Source organism: Crotalus tigris, unplaced genomic scaffold, assembly GCF_016545835.1.
Source record: "Crotalus tigris isolate CLP2741 ecotype Arizona unplaced genomic scaffold, ASM1654583v1 scf7180000020347.5012614909:4044961, whole genome shotgun sequence".
NCBI lineage: Eukaryota > Metazoa > Chordata > Lepidosauria > Squamata > Viperidae > Crotalus > Crotalus tigris.
The window spans coordinates 1,116,354-1,143,785 of record NW_024097978.1 but is presented as its reverse complement, the minus strand read 5'-3'; the positions used below and the strand labels follow the sequence as shown (position 1 = coordinate 1,143,785).

General features: G+C 38.5%; 1 protein-coding gene across 3 annotated transcripts in view; it reads left to right on the top strand.

Annotated features, from left to right (window-relative positions):
* Window positions 1-27,432, top strand: part of CARM1 (coactivator associated arginine methyltransferase 1) — a 154,815-nt gene that overhangs the window by 77,167 nt on the left and 50,216 nt on the right. For all 3 annotated transcript variants that reach the window (XM_039366589.1, XM_039366588.1, XM_039366590.1), the window contains exons 6-12: window positions 6,246-6,423; window positions 13,578-13,668; window positions 14,049-14,130; window positions 18,245-18,330; window positions 21,824-21,913; window positions 22,387-22,524; window positions 23,161-23,250. In XM_039366589.1, coding sequence (XP_039222523.1) covers window positions 6,246-6,423; window positions 13,578-13,668; window positions 14,049-14,130; window positions 18,245-18,330; window positions 21,824-21,913; window positions 22,387-22,524; window positions 23,161-23,250 — 755 coding nt within the window. The remainder of the gene's footprint in view (window positions 1-6,245; window positions 6,424-13,577; window positions 13,669-14,048; window positions 14,131-18,244; window positions 18,331-21,823; window positions 21,914-22,386; window positions 22,525-23,160; window positions 23,251-27,432) is intronic.

Sequence of the window (27,432 nt, the reverse complement as noted above, 5' to 3'; positions counted from 1 at the left end):
ACTCACCTAAATTTGCTTCTTTCTTTAAAATAGGTATCATTTGAAATAAAAAAAGAAATTTTGGCAGAACATTCATTTTAATCGCTGCTATTCTCCCCAAGAGGGACAATTGCAGCTTTTTCCAATTGTCCAAATCCTTTTGTATTTTAACCCACAGCATTTCATAATTATTTTTATACAGTTTTACATTGGAAGCAGATAAAATAACACCCAAATATTTTACCTTATTAACGACTTCAAAGCCTGTCAATCTAACCAAGGTCTCCTTATCCAAGTTGGTCATGTTCTTAGGCAATATTTTAGTCTTATTATTATTAATTTTAAAACCTGAAACTTGTCCATACTGATTTATCAATGGTAACAACTCCGTTACGGAATGAATTGGTTGAGATAAGGTAACAACCGGATCATCTGCAAAAGCCCTTAGTTTATATTCTTTTTTATTAATTTCTATTCCTTTTATTTTCGATGATTCCCGAATTTTGATCAATAAAATTTCCAAAGTTAAAACAAACAGCAATGGGGACAATGGACAACCCTGTCTGGTCCCCTTTTCAATTAAGAATACCTCTGATAAACCTCCATTAACTATAAGTTGTGCCGTTTGTTTTTGATAAATGGCTCGAAGAGCCTGTAAAATTTTATCTCCAAAGTTCATTTCCTCAACCAATCTTAACATAAATTGCCAATTTAATTGATCAAAAGCTTTTTCAGCATCTAAAAATATCAAACCTGCAGAGATTTGGTTGTTCTTATCCAGATATTCTATTAAGTTAATAATTTGTCTAACATTATTTTTCATATATCTTCCAGTTATAAAGCCAGTTTGATCCATATGTATTAGTTGATTCAACACAATCATAAATCTATTAGCTAAAATTTTCGAAAAAAATCTTATAATCTACATTCAAAAGAGATATAGATCTATAATTCTTTGGTAGAGTAAGATCTTGGTCTTCTTTTGGGATCAAAGATATAAAAGCTCTACCCCAAGACAAGGGGGTCTCTAAACCCTGTAATATATTATTAAAAAGTTCCCTTAGAGGTTCTATCAACTCATCTATCGAAGTCTTATAATAAATTGATGTCAATCCATCAGTACCAGGTGCTTTACCTAACTTTAATTCTTTAATTGCTGTCATCATTTCCTCTATAGTAATCAATCTATTAATTTCTTGTTTCTGATCTTCTGTTAATTTAGGAAAATGAGCATCTTGTAAATATTTATCTATATCTGAAACCTGTACTTTCCTACCCATATATAATTTTTTATAATAATCTAAAAAGGATTTCTTAATCAATTCCTTCTGGAATACCAATTTACCATTATAATTTATTTTATCTATAATTCTCGACTTCTGTTTCTTTCGCAATTGATAAGCCAGCCATCTCCCTGGCTTATTAGCATTACAAAATGTGTTATGTTTCTTATACAATAAATTAGTTGCAGTCTGATCTGCCATTAACATATTAAATTGCGATTTAAGCAATTTTATGGATTCCTTAACCTTCTCATCTGTAGGATTCGAAATTAAAACTTTTTCTTTTAATTTAATTTCATCTTCCAACTCCTTACGTTTCTGCACCTGTTTCTGTCTATAAGTCTTATTCATTTGTATCAAAACCCCACGCATGTAAGCTTTACTTGCATCCCATACCATTGACATTGAAGTTCCCTTATGCATATTTAAAACAAAATATTCCTTTAAATGCTCTTTAAGTTTCTGAACATTCATTTCTTGTCTAAACAAGTTTTCATTCAACCTCCAAGATCTCCTCTCCTCTTTTTCAGTATCCAATTCCATCCACACTGGACTATGATCTGTCAATGTCCTTGGAAATATCTTTACATTCTTTACCCTAAAATATAAATCCGTTGTGATCAGAAAAAAGTCAATTCTTGAAAAAGATTGATGTCTGTCCGAAAAAAAGGTGAAATCTCTCTCTTCCAAATTATGTTCTCGCCAATAGTCTCGCAACTCCCAGTCCTCTTTCAAATCAAAAAAGGCCTTAGGTAATTTGGCCTGTTTAAAAGAAGTAGAAAGTCCTTTTTTATCTCTATATGTATCTAAAACTCCATTCCAATCTCCCATTAATATAACAGATCTATAATCCAGTAAAATCAGTTTTTGATGTAGCAACCTATAAAATTGTTTCTGTTGTTGATTTGGTCCGTACAAACCTACTATAAGTATTTTCTTACCATACAATCCCACTTCAATCATAACATATCTCCCTTGAGGATCAGAATCTACTAAACAAGCTGATAAATTTTGCTTAACATAGATAACTACACCCCCTTTTTTCCCAAGAGCAAAAGATACAAAGTGAGATCCCAATCGAGCATTAACTAAATATTTTTGATCCTTAGAGATAATATGCGTTTCCTGCAAACAAATAATGTCGTTATTATGTTGCTTCAAATAATGAAAGATTTTCTTTCTCTTCTGAGGGGAATTAAGGCCATTAGCATTCCATGTCAGGAGCTTTACCATCTCCCTCATCCAAAAGCCTGGAGAAGACTGCTTGAAGATCTGCCATTGAAGATTTTACCAAAGATCTCTTAGGTCTTGCTCCTCCCACAGGCTCAGAAACAAATTCTTGTGGAACTTCTTTAACATCTTTCTTCTGTTGTTCCTTTTCCTTACGTCTATGCGCTGCCCGAGTCATTCTTTGCTCTTTCATCTCAGCTTGTTGAAACCACTCAGCCTGTGATTTTCCAGCTTTCATCAATACAGCTTCTCCAGACTGCTGTTCAACCTACTTCCCATCCAAGACTTTAAACATTGTAGGTGGTGATGAGCGTGCTCCCAGGACCGAAATATAAACTCCTTTGCTTTAAAAACAGTATTAAGTCTATAACGTGTCCGCGCATGGCTCATCACTATTCCAATCGGAATATCCCATCTGAATGGCATCAGCCTTTTTTTAAGTTCGTCTGCTAAAAAAGCAAACTCTTTTCTTCTTCTTAAAATTTTAGATGGGATCTCCTTTAAGATGATGACATCTTGTGCAGCAATCTGAAACCTTTTATTGTAAAAAGCTTGTATGATTTCATTGCGCAGAGACCTTTTCCCAAAGTAAATTACCACATCTCTTGGCAGATTTCTTTGCTTTGCAACCCAGGAGTTAACTCTAAATATTTTTTCAATTTCTCTGGATATTTCCTCTTTTTCTCTGCCCAAAATCACAGCAAAGTCATTTACTACCATCTCTCTCAGGTCCTGTTGCATGTCCTCTCTCAGGCCTCTGATTCTTAAAGCAAATTCCATCTCTCTATATTGAGACATAACAATTTCATCTTGAGAAATTTCCACCTTTTTTTCCATTCCTTCAAATTTTTCCTCCAACATCTCCACTTTATCTGCAACTTCTTCAACTCGAGAGTCCAATTTTTCAACCACAGAAGCAAGTCCTTTTAAAGCCAGAACTATATCTTGCCTCAAAATACTATTATTCTCCGCTTAAAGCTCTTTCACTTCCCCTCTAATTTGAGATATAGCATTTCCCATTATATCTTGCATATCTTTTACCGTTATTGGTTGCAGAGGAGGAGAAGATGGTGGTGTAGCTTTAGGTTGTTGTGCTGGTAATATCGCAGAAGAAGAGGCCACCTTGGATACTGTAGAAGTCACTTGATGCTTTGAAGCCATCTTCAAAGATTTATTTCTTCGTTCCTCCTTCTTGAGAAAAAAAAAATACAGAAAAATACAAAAAAAAATCCCTTAAAAAAGTGACGAAAAAAAGTTAAACAGAGAGGGAAAATAATCCTCCTAAAACCCAGATCCACCTTCAGAAAATCATTATAAACAATCAAATCCGTTCCATTCCGATCACTTAAAAAGAAAAAAGCCTGCCGATCGCCATTTTACTTTCCTTCTCAGCAAAAAAAAAAGAAAAAAAGGGAATAAAAATAAATCTTTAAACTTAAAGTAAAAAAAAAATAAAAATAAAAATAAAATCCTCTATTCAGCTCTGTCCGCTTTTAAAATAACTCACCAGATCACTTTAACAGCGGAGGTGGGAGCGGCGTCTTGCTTTGTCCCTAGAGACAAAGACAGCTGAGAAGCGGAGACAATCTGAACTCCGTGGGAGCACTCTTTTCTCCCCCCCCCAAAAAAAAATTCTTTGGGGGATTTCAGAGGCTCTACCACTATTCAATTGATACTCCCCTCCCTCCCTTTGTCCGGGAAGGAGGTTTTGAACCGCAGAACAGCTGATGCCTGCTGTTCTCAGCGGTTCTAACACTTTCTCAGGAGGACGGATACAAAGTATCCGCCATCGCCAGCGCAAATCCACCGGAAGTCAGGTGGGAGAGTTCTTTTTTTTTTATTGAAAGTTTTTTAAATTTTACAAGACAAATCCCCTCCCCAAACCCAGCCTCCCATACCCTCCCCCAGCTCCCCAAACCTCCCTAACCCTCCCCTAGCCCTCCCAGAGTTGATTACAGGCTTGTCCAAAATGTTTTAAAAAAAAGAAAATAAAAACTTAAAACACATATAAGTCCTAAACAAATCTAAATACCTTAAATTAAATAGATTATCTTCTCTAAAAAAAATAGTAATTGGAATCATTAAACACATTATAATATACTCTAAACATCTTCTAATCATACTTATAATATTATCCATCATTCTATATAAACTCCTTCCAGAACACAATTTTAAACACTACTTTCTTTGAACATCTATACCTACAATATAAAATCTAATATGAATCATAAACAAATCTGAATACATTTAGTTAAACAAGTTATACTCCCTCCAAAACACAAATTTAAACATTACTTAAAACTTAAAACATTAGAATAAACAAGTTATACTCCCTCCAAAACACAAATTTAAACATTACTTAAAACTTAAAACATTAGAATCCCCTTATACGCATTTAATCAAATTCCATCTTAAAAATAGTAATAATAATAATTAAAAAAACCCAAACACTAAACACATTGTAGTATACTCCAAACCTTTTGATATCATACTGATATTATTATCATTCTTTATAAACTCCCTCCAAAACACAAATTTAAACATTACTTAAGACTTAAAACATTAAAATTCCCTTATACACATTTAAATCTTTATCAATAACAAATTCCATCCACAATAAACACATTAAACATTTAAATCTTCACCAATAACAAATTCCATCCACAAGAAACACAATCCTTATCAGTCTCAATTGTCCATTTTCATTCTCCATCCTTATCATACTGATATTATTATTATCAGTCTCAATTGTCCATTTTCATTCTCCATCCTTATCAATCTCTAATTTTCATTCTCCGTCCTTATCCTTATCAAGCTCGAGAGAAATGCTTTGAGATCTGCCTTTAAAGATTGCTCCAAAATTCCTGAATCTCCCAACGACTCCGAAGCCAATACATGTGAGGATTCCTTAAACTCCTTATTCTGTTGGTCTTTACAATTATATGTTGCACGAATTGTCCTCTGCCCCTTCCTCTCAGCTTGTTGAAACCCCTCAAGCTGAGATTTCCCATTTTCCATTTCTTCAGACAACAATTCCACCCTTGAAGATTGCTCCAAAGGCTTTATAAGTCTTGCTTCTCCCACAGATTCAGAAACCACTAGATGTGAGGCTTCCTTAGCCTTCTTCTGTTGCTGCTTTTCTTTACACTTATGTGCTACACAAGTTATCTTCTGCTCCTCAATCTGAACTTGTTGAGGCCTCTCAAGCAAAGGTTCCCCAATTTTCATAAATATAGGCTCTTCAAACTGTAATTCTACATTCTTTTCTTCCAAGGCTTTAAACTTAATAGATGGCGATGAACATACCCCCAAGACCAAAGTATAAAAATCTTTTGCTTGAGAAACAGTATTAAGTCTATAACATATCCCCAGGTAATTCACCACCATTCCAATCGGAACATCCCATCTGAACGAGATTCATCTCTTTTTAGTTCATCTGCTAAAAAAGCAAACTCCTTTCTTCTTCTTAAAATTTTAGATGGGATCTCCTTTAAAATTATGACATCTTGTGAAGCAATTTGAAATCTCTTCTTATAAAAAGCTTGTATAATTTCATTGCGTAGAAATCTTTTCCCAAAGTAAATTACCACATCTCTTGGCAAGTTCTTTTGCACTGCCACCACGGAATTAACTCTAAATAATTTTTCAATTTCACTAAGTATTTCCTCTTTTTCTTTATTCAAAATCACAGCACTAATTCTCGTAAATATCTGTGTAATGACTGCTTTCTAATTTTTCCTTCTTTCTGTCCAGGTTTTAGTGAAGAGTAATAATCTTACTGATCGAATTGTGGTCATTCCTGGGAAGGTAGAGGAAATCTCACTTCCAGAACAGGTGGACATCATTATTTCTGAGCCAATGGGCTACATGCTTTTCAACGAACGAATGCTGGAGAGTTACCTGCATGCCAAGAAGTATTTAAAACCTAGTGGTAAGTAACTTCTTCTTTTTTTCTTCTGTTCATTTGTGTTTGGTTCTTGGAGACTATCTGGACACGTCCCTGCAATTTTCATGGCAATGTTTTTCAGAAATGGTTTTCCACTGTCTTCTTCCTAGGGCTGAGAGAATGTGAGTGGGCCAAAGTCACCCAATGATAATGAAATAGAGGGAGGAGAAAGAGGAGCTCTCTTCTGGCATGCTCAGGATGGTGTTAGGAATTTTGATACTAGGCATTGTTCAATTAGTTAACATAGGTTAGTAACCATAGATCTATTACACACTGTTTTGGCTGCCTCTTTGGTAGGAAATGGGAATCACTTCTTATATGTTTCTCTGCATTCTGGGCACTGGTTTCTTTGCTTTGTTCTGGATGGTGTCTAGACCAGAGGATCTGGGCCAGAGAGGATAAGGCTGGTCATAAGTCAGGAGCTTGGATATATGCTGCTACTTGATTACATGTTGGCCCCTCCAAGGATAGCACTTATCAGATCAGCATTATATATGACAATAATACTAGTTATATTCTGATCATTCACTGACTACCCTCCTGCTGTATTACTATAAGTAGTTATCAACTTAAAACCACAATTAGAACTAGAATTTCAGTCATGACAGTCATAGGCTGAGGTATCCACTTGGACCCAATTTTACAATTGTTTTTATGGTGGTCATTAAGCAAATCATTAAATGAATCATGCAATCATAAATCTGAATCCATTCTTCCCAAATTACCATCTTTCACCAGAAACTGGCAAAAAAAAAAAAAAAATAGCAGATTGCACTCACTTAACCAGGGGTTGCTGCAGCCAGTTGTAAATGTGAGCCATTTGCCAAATGCCTGAACTTGGCCATGTGACTGTGTGATAGGTTAGGATGGTGTGATATTGTCCGAGCCTACCATCACAGAACAAGTTGTTAAATGACCAGCTGTAAGTAAAAGGACTGCCTGTATTGACCCTTTTTTTAATGGTGAATCGTATCTGGTGTGCTATTGAACAGTGAGTTTCATTTGTTCACAGGTATGGCAGAATAAAGTATTAATAGCTCTTAGAATGGAGAGTTTACAGTTAGCACAAGCCAAAATAGCTCATTGGGAGAGCATTAGTCTGAAGATCTAAAGGTTTTCACTTAGAGAGCCAGTTCAGTGTAGTGGTTAAGGTATCAGGCTAAAAAGCAAGAGACCTGGAGTTCTAGTTTCATCTTAGGCACAAAGCTGGTTGTTTGCCCTTGGACTGGCCAGTTTTTTTCAGCCCTAGGAAGAAGGCAATGGCAGACTGCTTTTGAAAAATCTTGGCAAGAAAAAAATGCAGTGCTTTGTCCAAGCAGTCTCTGAGAATCAGACACGATTGAATGGAAGAAAAAAAAGTCTAGATATTTTACTTTTTTCTCAATCTGAAAATGAGTTTTTGCTATCACTTCTTTTTGATTTTCCATCTTCATATTTTGTCAACATCTTCAGAGGACAGATTTGTTAATTTTAAATCCAGCTAGTGTACAAAATTCCTTGAACTCTTCCATTAATACCTCTATTATTCCATAGATTTTTCCAAAATTGAAACCAAAGTGTCTGCAAATGCCCTTGGTTTATATATTTACCTATTGTTTGTTTGAAGACAGACTTTACTATGATGAAATCAATGGAGCAGCAGAAATTGATAAGTTGTTCTGCTTTATTTTGTTTTCCTAAGTCTTATATTCCAAATACATTTTCCTTATTAAAGTTTCCAAATTTGGCATTCCAATCACAAAGTAGTACATCTTGCTTGCATTTTCTGTGTATTTTAAATTTATCATAAAACTCATTCTCTTTTTTTGAAAAAGTGCATAGTTATTTGAATGTCATATTAAAGGGTTGTCTGCAAAGTATAATTGATATTGCTTGGTCATTGATTGGATTGTAGCAAAATACAGGTAGTCCTCGACATACAATCAGTCACTTAGTGACTATTCAGAATTACAGCAAATCCCCCAAATGGGTCTTACAACCCAGATTTGAAGTTCTGATGACCCTCCCACTCCGTAGTCACATACCGTATATGCCGGCGTATAAGACGACTTCCGGAAGCGCTAAACTCGGCGCCAAAGACAGGGGTCGTCTTATACGCCGAGTCGCCTTATACGCCGGAAATACTGGTAGTTTCCGGCGTATAAGACGACGTTCTAGGAAGGCAACTCGGCGATAAAGACGGGGGTCGTCTTATACGCCGGGTCGCCTACTACGCTGGCATATATGGTAACTGCATTTTGCGTGATTGGCAACTAGCCTACATTTATGGTCATAGTACCCCATGGTCATATGACTATGATTTACTATGTTTTTGCTGCAAACTGGCATTTACCGTATTTTCCGGCGTATAAGACGACTGGGCGTATAAGACGACCCCCAACTATTCAAGTTAAAATATAGAGTTTGGGCTATACCCACCATATAAGACTACCCCTCTTCCAACGCACACCAAATAAAAATTTAAAAACATCAGATTTGATTTCAATATGGTAATTTTAATTCAAATGCTTATGACATGCAGGTACTTAACAGAAAAACTGTCATTTATAAACATAAGGCTGTCATCAAACATATAAACATAAAACAGTGCAAGTGGATTAAACTTTTCCTAATTCACTCTAAAGCTGAAAGGAAGGATAAGACAATAAAACCATGGGAGCTGCCATGCTGTTTGTTTTCTAAGCTGTCAACCAAACTGAACTGATGATGATAGGAGGAAGATAAAAAACAATAGAAAGAGCAAGTGCCGGGCAAGTCCCTGGCAAGTCAGCAACGCCCATCATAACTGCAAGCTATTTTTACAGGTTTTGCTTGCGTGACAGTTTCCCTTTAAAAGCCTTCAAAATCATCCTGTTCATCATCTGATATCATAAAAATATCAATGACATCTTGTGGTACATTTGTAAGGCAGTCATCATATGGATCGAATTCCGTATCAGATGGTGTGGTCTCAGCTTCAGCTTCCTCTTCATCTTGCCACAAGTAGTCATACTCCATACCATCTAATGAATTTGATATGCCACACTTCTTGAAAGACTTGATTACTGTTTCTGCATCAATATCATTCCAGGCTTTTATGACAAACTTGCACAAAACATCCAACTGTGGAGCACGCATGTTTCCTCCTTTTCTGAATGACTTTTCACCGCTAACCATCCATTCATTCCACTGTTCTCGAATGCGATCTTTAAATGGCTTGTTTAGGCACACATCCAGTGGCTGTACCAACGATGTCAATCCTGCAGGAATAACTGCCGTATCTGTGTTTATTCTTGCAAGCCTTTGCTTGGTGCTGGGAGTTAAATGAGCCCTGAACATATCCCACACCAGTAGACTACGTTTTTGAAGAAGTCCACCTGGTCGCCTGCTCCATACATTATCAAGCCATAGCTTTACCCCTTCTTCATCCATCCAGCCTTTTTCATTCACATGTACAAAACAACCAACAGGGAACTTGAGTTTCGGCATTGTTTTTCTTTTAAAAATAATCATTGGTCTCAGTTTGGCACCATCAGCTGTGCATCCTAGTACCACTGTAAAACTGGACTTCTCATGTCCTGTTGTTTTAATTAAAATTGTTTTTTCACCTTTTTGATGGACAGTTTTATTTCCAACCATATCAAAATTCATTGGAGTTTCATCCATATTTCCAATACTACTTAATGCATAGCCATGTTTAATGCGCTGTTGTATTACGTATCGATGGAAACTAATTACTTTGCTATCAAGATCTGCAGGTAATTTGTGTGCCATTTTTGTCTTTTGCCTCAGTACCATATTATGCCTTTTCAAGAATCTAGTACACCAAGATACTGTGGCCTTAAATCTGTTGCTGTGATCTGGGTTAGATTTGGCCCACTGAAGTGCAGACAAACATATTTTATTTCGTGTCACTACATAACCATTTTGGCGCTGCTCATTCACCATGTCTGCTACGTGTTTTTCAAGTTCTGGCCAATGTGGGGTGCCTCTTCTTAATGCACACTTACCCCTTGCCATACTCTTTAACGCGCGCGCGCACACACACACACACACACACGCACGCACGCCTCCTTTCTCCCTCCAATCCTTCCTTCCCACCCCGATTTCCAGCTCGGAAAATGCAAAGCATGTGTGTGCGTGCGCGTGGCCTCCTTTCCCTCTTCCCTCTCCCTCCAATCCTTCCCAGCTCAGAAAGCAGCGAGGAGAAGCGTGCGCACACACATACAACACACACACACACGCCTCCTTTCCCTCTTCCCTCTCCCTCCAATCCTTCCCCCCCCTCATTTCCAGCTCAGAAAGTGCAAAGCAGCGAGAAGTGTGTGTGTGTGCGCGCACACACACACACACACGCATGCACACACGCCTCCTTTCTCCCTCCAATCCTTCCTTCCCACCCCAATTTCCAGCTCAGAAAATGCAAAGCGTGTGTGTGCGTGCGCGTGGCCTCCTTTCCCTCTTCCCTCTCCCTCCAATCCTTCCCAGCTCAGAAAGCAGCGAGGAGAAGCGTGCGCACACACACACAACACACACACGCCTCCTTTCCCTCCTCCCTCTCCCTCCAATCCTTCCCTCCCACCCTGATCTCCAGCTCGGAAAGTGCGAAGCAGCGAGGAGACAGATTGAGACCCACAGGCACTTACCAGCCTGTGACTTCAAGTTAGCAAAAAGCAGCTGCAAACCACACGCCTGCTAGAGGTGAGCCGCGGGGACGGATTGCTGAAACAAACAGCTTAGAGTTTAATTGCTCTCCCCACTGCCACTCTACCAATCAAGGACTCTTTTTGAGTGAGGGTGGGGGAGAGAAAACTTGATGAGTAATATACCAAACCACATGTGTAAAGGAATAAAATAGAATACCCGTATTTTCCGGCGTATAAGACGACTCGGCGTATAAGACAACCCCCAACTTTTAAGAAGGTTTTTGTGGCTTAGAAAGTCGTCTTATACGCCGGAAAATACGGTACTTTAGTTTCCAGGAGAAATCACCTCATAGCAAACAATGAGTAATGACCATTCCCTTTACCACCACTCTGTTCACTTAAGGATTGCAACAAAAAGGTCATAAAATCAGTTCTGGTCACATGATGGCCCACTTTACCATTGTCACAGCTTATGACCAAAATTGTTGGCTCAATTACAGTCTTAAGTTGAGAGAACTACCTGTATTGTTCTTGCTATAACTTTCCTAATTACCTTCTTTTTCATATCCTGAGTAATTAATTGTAATCTTACCAGTCCATCTTGATTTGATGACTTAAGGTGTCAATTTGGTGTTTCATTGTTCACTGTGTTGAGCCTTCTTGCTTTTTGTTCCCACTTTACTTTTGTCTTTGCTACTTCTGACTTCTTTTTCTATATGGCAATATCAAAAACTAGATGCCCCAAAGGTTTTAATCTAGCCATTTCATAAACAAAATTAAGGCTCCAAAAGATGTCCTTACTCAGTAGCATATTGAATGCCATCTGACCAGAAGGGTCTATCCTCAAACACTATATCATCAATCATGTTATATTTTCTGTCCATGTGGGGTTTTTAGTAAAGGTACAGGAATGCTTTAGCATTGCCTTCTCCCATGAAGTATGAATGGATCCCTTTGCTGTTGTCACCAAAATGCGTTCAAGCACTTTCCTATATCGCTTCTGCCCAAAGTAGGTGTCTGCTTGCTTTCGCTGGGCAGCTAGGATGACCTTTATGCTTTGGATGACCCTGATGGGAATATGTACACTTGGCATACACTCCCAAAAACACACATATACCCCCGGCCACGGTGAGGCAGCAGGGCAGGACTTGGGGGAGAAGAACCTAGTTTTTATTAAAGTAGGTGTTAGAACCTGTCCCACCCTGCTTCTACCCTGTTTCTACTTCATTAATAGAAATTTATCCTGTTCTATTAAATAAGTCTTGTGTAGATAAGCAGTATCTTTCCTTAGTGATTTTAAATATGCTAGGTTTATGGAATTTTTTTAGATTCTTGCAGTTCTTTTATATTTAGAATAACTTCATTAATTTTATTTCGGCCCATTTATTAGTATTCTCCCAATACCAGTACCTTTCTCCTATTTAAAAAAATCTTCCAAAGATGGAATGAACATTTACTTATATTTGAATGGTTGGCTTGAATGCTGGAATTGACTATTAGAGTTGTTTATTATATCAAACTCTAGCACCATAATTTTTGTAATTAATAAGATTAACAAAATATCGGTACTGGTGATCCTCCTCTGTGTGGTGCTTTTATTTATGCACATCTACTTATATCTTATTCTATATATATACTTTTTGAAAAGGAAGAACGATGGAGTAATGGGAAGAAACATCAATCCATCATGAAAAATGACCATTCCCATTTGAAATAGCCATGGCTTCAGGATCAGCTTTGAAGCCCAGGTTTGAATAAACTTCAGTCCTCTTCTGTGAGGCTGTTCCTGCTGATATACTATGGCTGTCTTTCAAGTCCTTTGGTCAGGATGGAAGGAGAATTTGGGGTTCTAAGCAAAGATGTACCAGAGGTTTCAAACCTCTTCAAATAGGCTATTCAGACTTTATCAAAAACATTTTGGTGGTGGGCTATTTCAAGGATAGAATTTTCTTGGTAAGTTCTGAACATTTTCAGTAAGTAGTAAAGCCCATTTAATGTTGAAATGGCTTTAACTTGAATGTTTTTCCATGCTTGTAATTTTGCACCATTAATAGTATAAGGTAGTTTTATTAGGTGAATTCAAGGATACAAATCATATGCAAATTTTTGAGTTCTTTAGAATTTGTCAGCCAATATGTTAAAAAAACAAAAACAAAAATGAGATAGGACAGAATTTTGATTTGATTTGTTAACTTACTTTTATTTTGTTTTGATACCTTATCAGTCTTGAAAATTGGCCACATCTATGGCCAATTTTCAAGACTGATAAGGTATCAAAACAAAATAAAAGTAAGTTAACAAATCAAATCAAAATTCTGTCCTATCTCATTTTTGGTTTTGTTTTTGGTTTGGTTTTTAAAACATATTTGTCTTTTGTTTTTGTCTATGGTTTGGTTTTTAAAACATATTTGTTTAAACTTTGGGGATTTTATTGAAACTGAACAATAAGATAAAATGTTTCTATTCAGAAAAAAATAAAACTATAAATATATGTTGTTTTTTGCTCCATTTCAGGAAATATGTTTCCAACTATTGGTGATGTCCATCTAGCCCCATTTACAGATGAACAGCTATACATGGAACAGTTCACAAAAGCTAACTTTTGGTGCGTCTTTTCTCCGCTGAAATCCAGATTCTGCCACTGTAGTTTATCCCACAGAAAACATGAACTGTCTCCCCAAATGTATGATATGTATGAAGAGGAATTTGCTGTAGTGTTGAACTACATGAAGAATCTCTGGTTTCATTTGAACTTAGTGCTGCCTGTTCTGCCTACTCTAGTTAAGTAGCTGGCAAGTTCTTCTGGGTGTTCTGCAGTGCCATAGCTATCTTTCCAGAATGGGTTCTTTCAGATGAAGCTAATGTATGTGAGACGTGTTTCTTTTCAAATCTTGCATCAGTTTCCTCTTGGGTTTCTTCTCTTTAATATTTTATATTTTATTTTATATTTTTCATCTTATCAGTTGGTGGTGTCTTATATTATAGGTATCAGCCATCTTTTCATGGAGTAGATTTGTCAGCACTCCGGGGTGCAGCAGTAGATGAATATTTCAGACAGCCTGTTGTGGTAAGTTGGATTATTCCTGTAATGCTTTGGAGGTTTGGCAGTAGTTGGAATAATCTGTGATGGCAAGAATGGAAGCCATACTGCTATGCACAGATAAATGTGCTGACATGTCTTCAAGACCATGTTTGCATGAATATTACCCATGGTGGTTCTAATCCTAGATATAGTTGTTCGGTTAATAATAGCACCCTTCCCTCACACAGAATAACTAAATTAACTAATATTTGTCCTTTTGTCACCAAGCAAAAATTGGCTGGGAATTCTTCAGACAATACTTCATCTCAAGTACCACTTTATGATTTTGAACACATTCATGGAATCTTGGAAGTTCTTTGAGAAGAACTTAATCTGACTCATACAGAAACTTGATACAACTCCTCCTCCTTAAGATTTAGCAAAGAAAGACTCCTGGTTTATTTCTTTTTCCAAGAGTATACTTTAGTGACAATGAAGTGGTTATAGAATGTTGTTGTTAGTTGCGAAGTCATGTCTGACCCATCGTGATCCCATAGACAATGTTCCTCCAGGCCTTCCTGTCCTCTACCATCTTCTGGAGCCCATTTAAGCTCACGTTACTGCTTCAGTGACTTCATCCAGCCACCTCATTGTCTGTCATCCCCTTCTTCTATTGCTCTCAATCTTTCCCAGCATTAGGCTCTTCTCCAGTGAGTCCTTCCTTCTCATTAGGTAGCCAAAGTACTTGAGTTTCAACTTCAGGATCTGGCCTTCTAAAGAGCAGTCAGAGTTGATCTCCTCTAGGACTGACTGGTTTGATCGCCTTGCAGTCCAGAGGACTCGCAGGACTCTTCTCCAGCACCATAATTCAAAGGCCTCAATTCTTTTGCACTCAGCCTTTCTTATGGTCCAACTTTCACAGCCATACATTGCAACAGGGAAAACTATGGCCTTGACTATACGTACTTTTGGTGGCAGGGTGATGTCTCTGCTTTTTAGTATGCTGTCTAGATTTGCCATAGCTTTCCTCCCCAGGAGCAATTTAATTTCTTGGCTGCAGTCCCCATCTGTAGTGATCTTGGAGCCCAAGAAGATAAAATCTGTCACTACCTCCATTTCTTCCCCATCTATTTGCCAGGACTTGAAAGAGCCGGATGCCATGATTTTGGTTTTCTTGATGTTGAGTTTCAAGCCAACTTTTGCACTCTCCTTCACCCACATCAAGAGGCTCTTTAGTTCCTCTTCACTTTTTTCCACTAGAGTGGTATCATCTGCATATCTTAAATTGTTGATATTTCTCCCGGCAATCTTAATTCCAATTTTTGATTCATCTAGCCCTGCCTTTCTCATGATGTGCTCTGCATATAGGTTAAATAGACAGGGCGACAGAATACAGCCTTGCCAGACTCCTTTCCCAATTTTGAACCAATCAGTGGTTCCATGTCCAGTTCTCACTGTTGTTTCTTGACCCGCATATAGGTTTCTCAAGAGGCAAATAAGATGGTCTGGTACTCCCATCTCTTTAAGAACTTGCCAGAATCTGTTGTGATCCACACAATCAAAGGCTTTAGCATAGTCAATGAAGCATAAGTAGATGTTTTTCTGGAATTCCCTAGCTTTCTCCATGATCCAGCGTATGTTGGCAATTTGATCTCTAGTTCCTCTGCCTCTTCAAAATCCTGCCTATACTTCTGGAAGTTCTCGATCCACATCCTGCTGGAGTCTAGCTTGTAGGATTTTAAGCATAACTTTACTTGCATGTGAAATGAGTGCAATGGTGCGATAGTGTGAACATTCTTTGGCATTGCTTTTCTTTGGAATTGGAATGTGAACTGACCTTTTCCAATCCTGTGGCCACTGTTGAGTTTTCCAAATTTGCTGGCCAATTGAGTGTAGCACTTTTAGTGCATCGTCTTTTAAGATTTTGAATAGCTCAGCTGGAATACTATCACCTCCACTAGCTTTGTTGTTGCTCAGCTTTCTTAAGACCCATTTCACTTCACATTCTAGGCTGTCTGGCTTGAGGTCAGTGACCACCCCATTGTGGTTATCTGGGATGCTAAGCTCGTTCTTGTTTAGTTCTTCTGTGTAATTTTGCCACCTCTTCTTAATCTCTTCTGCCTCTGTTAGGTCCCTGCCATTTTGGTCCTTTATCATGCCCATCTTTGCATGAAACGTTCCCTTCATATCTCCAATTTTCTTGAAGAGATCTCTGGGTCTCCCTATTCTGTTGTTTTCTTCTATTTCTTTGCACTGTTCATTTAAGAGGCCATTCTTATCTCTTCTAGCTATTCTCTGGAATTGTGCATTCAGTTGGGTGTATCTTTCTTTTTCTCCTTTGCCTTTCGCTTCCCTTCTTTCCTCAGCTGTTTGCAAAGCTTCCTCAGACAGCCATTTTGCTTTCTTGCATTTCTTTTTCTTTGGGATGGTTTTAGTTGCTACCTCTTGTACAATGTTCCGAACCTCCATCCATAGTTCTTCAGGCACTCTGTCTATCAGATCTAATTCCTTAAATTTATTTGTCACCTCTACTGTATATTCATCAGGGATATGATTTAGTTCATACCCGAGTGGCCCAGTGTTTTTCCCTACTTTCTTCAATTTAAGCCTAAATCTTGCAACGAGAAGCTCATGATCTGAGCCACAGTCAGCTCCTGGTCTTGTTTTTACTGACTGTATAGAGCTTCTCCATCTTTGGCTGCAGAGCACATGGTCAATTTGATTTCTGTGTTGACCGTCTGGTGATGTCCATGTGTAGAGCAGTCTCTTGGGTTGTTGGAAAAGAGTGTTTGCTATGACCATTGTATTCTCTTGCCCTGCTTCATTTTGTACTCCAAGGCCAAACTTGCTTGTTATTCTAGTTTTGGCTTCTTACTTTAGCATTTCAATCCCCCATGATGATAAGGACATCATTTTTTGGTGTTGATTCTATAAGGTGCTGTAGGGCTTCATAGAACCGGTCAATTTCATTTTCTTCAGTAGTTGGGGCATAGACTTGGACTACTGTGATATTGAATGGTTTGCCTTGGATTCGCACTGAGATCATTCTGTCATTTTGGGGATTGTATCCCAGTATTGCTTTTCCTACTCTTTTATTGACTATGAAGGCTACTCCATTTCTTCTGAGGGATTCTTGTCCGCAGTAGTATACCTAATGGTCCTCTGAATTAAATTCACCCATTCCTGTTCATTTTAGTTCGCTGATTCCTAAGAAGTCGATGTTCAGTCTTGTTACAAAATAGAGCAGACTTAATCTGTCGGCTAGGCACAAAAACACAGTAATTAACTTTCTTTTGTCCCTAGCCAACCCCTCAGTCACTGTCTAATTGAAAGTTGTCAGGTTGTTTTGGAAACAGACCTTATATTTGAGCTTTTCCTATCTGCATTCCTTTCACTGACCTTGTGCCTGATTGGTGCTCCTCACATCAGAGCGGGCTCTCCTTCAAACCCAATCCCTTCCAAATCACCCACATTCCAATTCCGCCCACTCTTGCTATGTCAGGCTGGCAACATGCAAAGTGAAGCAGCAGCAGAATGGCAGCTATGACACAGTGTTAGCACATCCTTGTTTCTTTTCTTGAAAAGAAGCCTACTTAGAATAAAAATTCTGAATGCAAACACTGTGCTTATGTTAATTCATGGATAGCTGGTTTTCTTCCATTTAAAGGTTTTTGGAATTAATTGTGACCAAAATGTTGGCTAGCTAGAAAGTTGGAACTAGAGGGGGGTTTAAATCACAAGGTAGTTTGTTCCATTGCCACTGTCTGCCTGTGGTCCTGCCTCAGTGTGCCTGAAAACTGAGAAGGAAAATGTAGCATAATAGAACTGTGTGATGCTTCAGATCTGAAATAGCTATATTTATTCCCAGGTTTGTGCAGCTGCCAGGTTTAAGGAGTTGCAGACATGTACTGTATGTGTGTACTGACAGACAACTTTCAGTTTTTGTAGAAAGTTCATAACCCTATAATATAATCTAGCTTTCTCCATTTGGTGAACTGCAGATGAGCTGGAGGAAAAATCAAAACTGAAAGATTTTTTTTTCAGACATTTTCCAGTCCATAAGAAAATATACTATCATCCTTCCATTAGTTGGGAGCCAAGATTTTAGTCACCCTGCCCCAAACAGAAGTGGTCATTAATTTATTTTTTTTGTTCCTAGGATACCTTTGATATTAGGATTCTAATGGCCAAATCTGTTAAATACACCGTAAACTTCTTAGATGCCAAAGAAGCAGATTTGCACAGGTAATCTTTTCTCCCAAAAATTCAAGACTCTGATCCCACTCTGATTCCAAGTTGGAGAACTTATATTTCCTTTAGAAATATTACATTTGTTTTTTATTAATAAGACTTGTTTGCAATTAGATACCAAAATATCAACCAACATAATTATGGTCAATTATTTTCTATAGCACATTAGCAAACTTTTGCAGCTATCTTTTGATCTCACTTGACAATATAACTCTCCTTCCTCCATGCACTTCCCATTCGGAATCTATACAAATGAGCCATCATGGGCTTATAGTTTGAGAAACTGGCATGAATAGTAGTCTGAACCTTCTGTTTTGGGAATATTCATTCATTACTTTGGAACTGATAGAACTTTTCCCTGAAATATTTTCCATGGTGATCCAGAACTGACCCAAGATAGACCTTGATTCTGGTTAGCCTCTTTACTTACATTGGGGGTGTGGATTTTGCCCTGGTGAAAGAACAAAGCTCTTATAGTGTTTATATCAAGCGTACTTTGCTTGTGAGAAGTAAAGAAGACCCGTATCATTTAGCTAATTCCTGTTTTCAATCCAGGTAGGTTACTTTTGAGGTCAAATTGAAACCCAGTTGATAATTCTGAGCTATCAGCATAGGTAAACATTTAACATCGAATTGTTTTTTTAAAAAATATATATTTTATTGATTTTTTTTAATATAAACATCTTGATATTTGGTAAACAGCATGTTGTCTGGGTTTATATTTACAAAGTAATCACTAACAGTTAATTTCTATATTCCAAAATCCACATTATAACTTTGCTTGATTTTCTCTTCCAATAATATTCTCTTTGCAACTTAAATTAATACAATTCTTATTAATTTGATACGTAACAATTAAATATAAAGATTTTTCTAAAATTTCTAATAATAATAATCTCATCAATATCATGCTTCTTTTCTATCTGGTCATCTTGGTTGCCTCATCACAAATCCTGTTCACAGTTCTTATTTAAATTTATTTTCCCTACAATGTTCAAAACATTTCTACTGGTTAAAATTTTCCCAGAATTAATTACCTTAAAGTATTTAAATCTATTTTCATATCTTAAAAAATAAATAAGAAAAAGACACAAAAGACGTAGAAAAAGAAAAGATATGAGAGAGAAAAAGAAAAAGAAAAAAAGAGAAAAAAATAAAATAATATACTACTTAAAATACGTATCCCTCTTGAATTATTTCCAAATTCTTATTTCCAAATTCTTTCTGTTCTTTTTACCCATTAATTAAACCTATGTTTAATCTTTAAATGCTCCATTTAATAAATCCAATCATCTAATCTTTTAACTCTGTTCAAAACATCTCCCCCTTTTTAGTTATCCATTGGAATTTTCTTAAAATCAATTACATTTAAATATCTAAAACATTTTCTTTATGTTAATCATCCCACACATTTTTATAGTTCTCATATCGAAAACAAAAGAAAAAAAAGATACTGTCTTAGAGAGTTCATTGCTCTTAAACTAAAATCTTTCAATTTCTTCAATCATATTCAAACAAGTGTTTAATTTTTAAATATTCCCTCTGATACACCCCATCATCTAATTCCTCAATTCTCACTTTAGCCCTCTTCTTTTGCCGAGCACCTTTCCCAATCAATATATTCCGTTGCGTCAAAGAGTCTTTCCATAATCTTGTAAATGTTGTGGATGTAGTAGACAAATCAAACATCATGCCTTTGTAATAAGATTTTGACCCTTCATATTCATTGAAGATTTCTCTCATCATCCCTTGTCTCCCCATTTCTTGTGGTACTCCCAACAGTTCAGCAATCCATTTTGTCAAATCTTTTTCCTTATCCTCAAATTTACGTTGTCATCTTAGAGTTATCTTTTCAATGTTCAATGTTTCTTGGAAGTCCTTCTCCACTTGAGTCTCCACTAGCTTATATTCAGTTGTCTGCTTTACATGATCTCTCTCTCTTTTTGTTTTCTGGTCATTTGATTGTTGTGATGTTAAATTGAGAATACATTCATTTAAATTTTCAAATTCATTTTTAATTTCCTCATGGTTTGAAGTTAATATTGTTTGCATTTGTTGTAACAGAACAAACATTTCCTCTTGGTAAGTATTTATTTTTTCTTGGTATGTTCTTTCTGCAGATCTCTGATGCTCCATAATGACCAAAAGTCCTTTCTCTGCCAATTACTTTAAAGTCGCAATTTAAAAAATATTTATAATCCAGGAAGGTCAATTTTTTCCAAGTTTTGTAGTTCTCACTTTGTAGCTAGTTCAGCTGCTCTTTGTTTAATCAACAACCTGAAGGTCACAACAACAGCCTTCTCTTTCTGGGCTGTATATTTAGGGTAGTATTTTCATCCACTACTAGATGTCAGCACCAATCCATCTTTCAATTTCCCCTCCCCCCGTAAACTTAATTCGCCGCTTCTGTTTAGAGGAGGGTAGAACAAAGACCCCCCTGACTTTCAGAGGATTGTTTTTTCTTTTTTTCTCAGGAAATCAGTCAGGTAAGAGAAAATCGATATTCTTACCCAGTTCAGTCACGCTGTTTACAATCACGTTTAGTTTAGTGCTTTTTGGCTTCGGCTGCATGTAGTTTGGGCTAGACTCATGAATGATGTTAGCCTTTCTTCTGTTGGTTTTTGGAGAGTTTTCCTCAGATGTCCGGATCAAGCACCATCTCCCCAGGATCGATGGGGCTTCCCTCCTTCCTTGCCACCTCTCCGGGATGGCTTTGGGCTCATTTAGGGTCCCCAAACAGAGAGAAATCAACCTTAGGGATCGGATTGTCTCGATCCCTCGGCTGGTGCACTAGCTGCGCAGAACTGGAAGCCTAACATTGAATTATTATATATTATATTTGTTTGAAGATTTTTTTTATCTTGAAATGTGAATGTGCAAATTTAAATTGAAATAGGAATTAAGAATCAGTCTTTTTTAAAAGAATGATTACATTTCTTTAATCCAGATTTTTCTCAACCTTGGCAACTTTAAGATGTGTGACTGTGTGGGAAATTCTAGAACTGAAGTCCATACATCTTAAGGTCTCCTTTAAAGAAACACTGCCTTAATCAAATAATACTTAAAGGAAAATCGTGACCCTCTTTGTCAAAATGTCAGTACATAAGCCATTCTGAGCCTCTGAAATGTGCAGTGAGAATTCTTCTGCGTTGGAAAAGTTCTAAATACAATTCTTAGCATTGCTCTAGACCAGGGGTAGGCATCCTTGGCTCTTTTATGACTTGTGGACTTCCAGAATTCTTGAACCAGCCATGCTGACTCAGGAATTCTGGGAGTTGAAGTCCACAAGTCATAAAAGAGCCAAGGTTGACTACCCCTGCTCTAGACTATAATGTTTGACTTGAGTAATTGTGCCTTATATAATGTGTGAAAGGGATTATTTTATATTCCTAATATGTAATGTGCACTGTATATTGTCCATGTATATAGGCCAATGTATCTACAAGAAGTTAGCTTCATGCGAATGACTGTGACTTTTATTTTCCAGGATAGAAATTCCATTCAAATTCCACATGCTACATTCAGGATTAGTCCATGGGTTGGCTTTCTGGTTTGATGTAGCCTTCATTGGTTCATTGTAAGTGAGGACAAAGATGTGCTTTCCTATCATCAAGTGTTAATTTTAATTGTTATTACAATGTTGTGCAACATTAACTTGAACATGCCAGATTACAGTAACAACTATAAATGGTAGTTATGTTTTGATTTGTTTCCTATGGCTGAATATGTGAAGAATAATTCTGAAAGAAAATGTACTTCTACATTTTCTTTCTTAAACAGAATTTGGTCTTATTTGGAAATGAAGAGTTTCCTAATCTAGCATTATTTATCTCAAGACTAATTAAAAAGGGTAGTTAATTCTAAAGTTGAGTTATTTGACCCTGAATCTATGCACTTAATATGTTACATATGAATTTCTAATGCATGTTATATTGGTTGCACAAATCAGTTGCACAGCTGAATCTATTTTTAAAACTACAGTAAATATTTCAAAGGTAGACTATGGATTTATGAAGTTTCTACTGAGTTTTGTCTCTCTCCTTGTATTAGAATGACTGTTTGGCTTTCAACTGCTCCCACAGAACCTCTTACTCATTGGTACCAAGTTCGGTGCCTTTTTCAGTCTCCACTTTTTGCTAAGGCTGGTGACACCCTCTCAGGGACATGCCTCCTCATTGCCAACAAGAGGTAAGATGTGAGGAATCATCTTGAGAAGATGGGGAAGTGTCCTCAAAATAGCTTCTCAAAGTTTGCTATGGCCGAGGATCTAATGTATTCAATAGTGAATTTGAATGTAGCAAAAATTATTTGAAATAAGTTTGTTAGATGTTGTGAGTTGATTGCTACTTCACAGATTCCAAAATCAGTTACAAAGTACAATTTAATATAAAAACTTATTTTTTCAAGTAAACGTTTTGCAATTAGTATTTCATTGTCAACTTGCCTTTATTATCTCTAATAGTACTGATTATTTTTCAATACGGTACATTTGAGAACAGTTCTTGAAAAGCAGCAAGCTATACTTGTGCATTCATAAAATAAAATAAGATAGGCCTACATAGAATTATTTATTTACAATTATTGCACTTTCTAGATTAAATAGTGTAATAGAAAATGTTTGGCCTTTTCTATAATACTTTAGAAGAGCAGTGACTGAAATTGGTTCTAGTGCCTCTTATATTTCCTTTTTAAATCAAGTTCACAATTGCTTTCTCTTATCTTCCAATACATTTAGGATCTCCATTAGCTTGAATTGGTCTTTTCTAATTGTCATAAAGGATAACTAGATGATTATTCACCATATCTCTTACTCTTTTTTTTCAGACAAAGTTATGACATAAGTATTGTTGCTCAAGTGGATCAAACAGGCTCTAAATCCAGCAACCTTCTTGACCTGAAAAATCCCTTTTTCAGGTATCATACTGTGAATTTTTATATGTATCTTTGCCTTTTTGTGTGTGAGTGAGAGAGTGTAGGTCTGTGGTCTGATAATGGTGTGTCTGAAGTCTACTCTAATATATTATCAAGCAGAACCAAAATACAAATTTTAGCTATATATCCAACAAATATATTTAAAGTCTGCAATTAAAAAAAACTTTTATATTGTTCTTAGCCAAAAGGCATAGAAGCAATTAAACCATCTGGTTTAAGGTAAGAATATTAATATTATTCTAATGTTTTCTTTATATTTCAAAACCTTGGGAACTGGACTTTAAGATCAAAGTATGAGGCTGTTCAGTTTTATATGCTGTGAGGGATTAATAAAACTCAGTTTACATTCATACTGTCAACATCTAACCCCATTGGGTTAGATAGCAAAAGAAATTCCTGGGACATTTTTTACCAAGAGTACAACGTTACTGAAAATTCCATATGGGTACAATAGAAAAGCCAGTTCTAACTGTTTTGCATGCAAACACCATAGGAAAACTTTCCCTCCCCCCCCCGGACCTCCCATTGTCCATTTTCCAACAATTATTTGCACTCATTTTATTTTGGGAACAGTCTGTCTACCTTGTATCAATCGCTGCTAACATCGGATGTTCTTGCTTTGACAACAGATGGAAACGTAGCCACTTTTCTCTTTTGCTTTTAGAGTTAGATGATGCTGAGAGGGGGGATGTCCTGTTAGTCATAACAATAATAATTCAGCCGTGGGAATCAAAGTTATTGTGCCCAGAGTCGATGAAGATTTGGCGGGCTGGAGAGCTGGGAAGAAAGGCCGTGCTTCAAGCTCATTGGGGAATGTGATTTATGACAGTTAATTGGAGTAGGGAATTGTGCTTTGCTACTTTGTGCCTAGGGGAGGGGAATTCAGTTTTTGGCTTCAACTATGTAGTACCGATACTATGCTTCTTGAATAAAAGATTCTCTAAGGTAAACAATGCCTCAAAGTTCTTTTGAAAAGTTTCGTCTGTCAGAACCATGACATTAAGCCCAAAACTGCAACTTTTACCTAACTATCTTGGGGTCCCAAGCCCCAGTGGCTATCCCTAGAGTTGAGGGATAGACTGACAAAGATTCGGGGAAGATTTCAGAATGGAGAAAGAAAGAGCGCCTGACACCAGCACTCCGGCTGTGGCTGCTGCCCCAGAGGCGCACCAGTGGTGAAGGAACATTTCCAGGCCTCTCAGTTGGAGGCAAAGCCCAAGCCATGAGAACAGCTGATCGGGTCGTTGGAGTGGACCTTACCCAGCAGAGACACCAGACATCTAGAGACGGCCTTGCCAGCATCAAGTGCCTCAAAGATGGATGAGGTTGAACTGGAGAGAGGGGATTCCTGCACGTCATGTTCCCCAGATTGATGGTGAGCCACAAAATCAACTACCACTGAGGACTCGGGTGTGGAAGTACCTGACCGCAGCCCGTAGTCAGTCAGTGGAGAAGTTGGTGGAAAGATTTGAGGAGCTAGAGATGAGAAGTAGAGAGCAACCTTCCCGTTCCCCATACACGAGCGATCACGATGATCGGCGAGGCAGCCACCAACTCCTGACAAGGGGAACCCCCAGTCCCACCTGTGCAGACCAGGCAGCCTCCCCGTCCTCGAAGCCAGGGTCTCCAGCCCCACGGGAAGGAATACTTCCAGTCGCCCCTCCAAAAGCCCAGATCACCGACAACGAAATAAGAGCCCGAGCCATCACCAGGACAGCCAAACTCTGGATCGACACGCTTACCAGCCACCCAGCCCGGGACCCCTATAGTAATGGGGGATGCTGAAGCCCCCACAGGTGGGGGGCCAGCAGTCTCTGGCAATGCAGCAGTTGAGCTGGGGGTGGCCACAGCCCCCGAATGTGCAGCAGCAGATGGGGGTACAGCTGTCAGGAGGTCAGCAGCTGGGAGTACAACAGCAGCAGTAGGGCTGGCTGTTGCCCCCGAACATGCAGCAAATGCTGGGGGGCCCACAACCGATAGGGATCCAGCAACAACCCCCTCGGGGGCCTACAGCAACTGGGGATGACACAACCCCCCGCAAGCCAGCAGCAGTGGGGATGGCCGCACCCCTGCCCATGCAGCAACCACTGGGAGGTCTGCAGCAACTGGGGGTACCACTACAGCTGCCACTGAGACTGGTGGGAGCCGTACATCAGTTGGGGTTACCCCAGCCACAGGCAATGTAGCAACAATCCCCGAGCGTGCAGCAACTGTTGGGAGGCTTGCAGCAACTGGGCATGAGGTAGCTGCCATGGAGGGGCAGCAACAGTTGGGGGTACAACATCCACAGTGAGGGGGCCAGCAACCATTGATGGTGCCACCTCTTAGAGCAACCTTAGATAGGGATCTGGAGAAGCTGATCTTTTTCTTCAACCAGGTGCGCTCTCACTTGAACTGCTGTGCCTATTTTTATCCGAACCCAGCTGCTATGGTCGACATGGTTTCATCCAGCTTGGAAGGGGAAGCTGAACAACTTATATAACGAGCAAGCACCCGAATTGGAGGATTCCTATCTCTTCCATCTAGGACTGAGAGCAAGGTTCGAGGACCCATCCATTGCCCTCAAAGCAGAGGAACAAGTCCACAAGATAAAGCAAGCCTGCACTGGAATATGTACGAGAGTTTTGCAAGATAGCTGGTTAGATAGAGAGGTGGCCCGAGCAATCCCTAGTCCAGTGATGGTGAACCTTTGAGAGATCGAGTGCCCAAACTGCAACCCAAAACCCACTTACGTATTGTCAGGTGATGGGTGGGTGTGGCCCATTGGATGGGTGTGGCCCATTGGATGGGTGTGGCCCATTAGGTGGGCGTGGCTGCGGTGGTAACGGCAGATTGGGTGGGACTAAAAAGTTCAATTAATCAATTCCAACTTTGCGAGATCTTTTTTTTCCTGAGAAGTTGAAATTGATTGATTGATTGAACCTTTTTTTTTTTTGCACATGGCAGCGGAGGCCTAAAGTGAAAAGGTTTTATAAAACCCAGCTGAAGGCTTAGGACTGGGGTGACTACTCAGGTGCCCACAGAGAGGGCTCTGAGTGCCGCCTCTGGCACCCGTGCCATAGGTTCGCCACCACTGCTCTTAGTCCATCACTTCATGGAGGGACTAGACAACCACCTCTTCCAGGCCTGTATCTATTGAGTACCTAGTCAGCTGCAAGAATAGTACCAGGCAGCAGTAAAACTAGACGTTCAGATCACCCGCTATAAGAAGCCACCCCCACCTGAAGCTGAGTTGAAACCAAGAGGCAACCCCTAACATATGCTTTTGTCCTTTTTGTAAGGGGGGTCAGATATCATCGCTGCTAAAATCGAATGTTCTTGCTTTGACAACAGATGGAAACGTAGCAATCTTTTCTCTTTCGCTTTTAGAGTTAGATGATGCTGGGAGGGGGGATGTGGATGAGTGTCCAGTTAATCATAACAATAATAATTCAGCTGTGGGAATGAAGGTTATTGCGCCCAGAGCCGATGAAGATTTGGTGGGCTGGAGAGCTGGGAAGAAAGGCTGCACTTCAAGCTCATTGGGGAATGTGATTTATGACTGTTAATTGGAGGAGGGAATTGTGCTTTGCTACTTTGTGCCTAGGGGAGGGGAATTCAGTTTTTGGCTGAATCCAATTTTTGCCTTCAACGATGTAGTACCAATACTATGCTTCTTGAATAAAAGATTCTTTAAGGTAAACAATGCCTCATAGTTCTTTTGAAGAGTTTCATCTGTCAGAACCATGACATCTCGAATGTTCCCAGTCAGTGATCTTGGGTCTGTCTAAGTTTTCCAGTCGACGCACTTGCATTCCATATTTCCCTCTCAGACTTCCCTTATATTCCAGTGCCTTCCCTCTTTCCTCCCGTTACTGTTCTCTGGTTTTGAGTGGGGCTATGAAGCGAGTCAACCATGATTTGCCAACCCTCCAGAAAGAAGATTAATTCTGCAGGGAAAGAAACACATGTATTAATACATGAACTCTTTAACTCATCAGATTTGCACATGACACTAAACAGGCAGGAATAGCCAACACCCCAAAAGTTCAGGATTCAAAAAGATCTTGACAAACTGGAACAATAGGCCCTATCCAACAAAATGAGTTTTAATGTGGAGAAAAGTAAAGTTTTACATTTAGGCAGGAAAAATGAAAGATATAAGTACAGATTAGGTGAGACCTG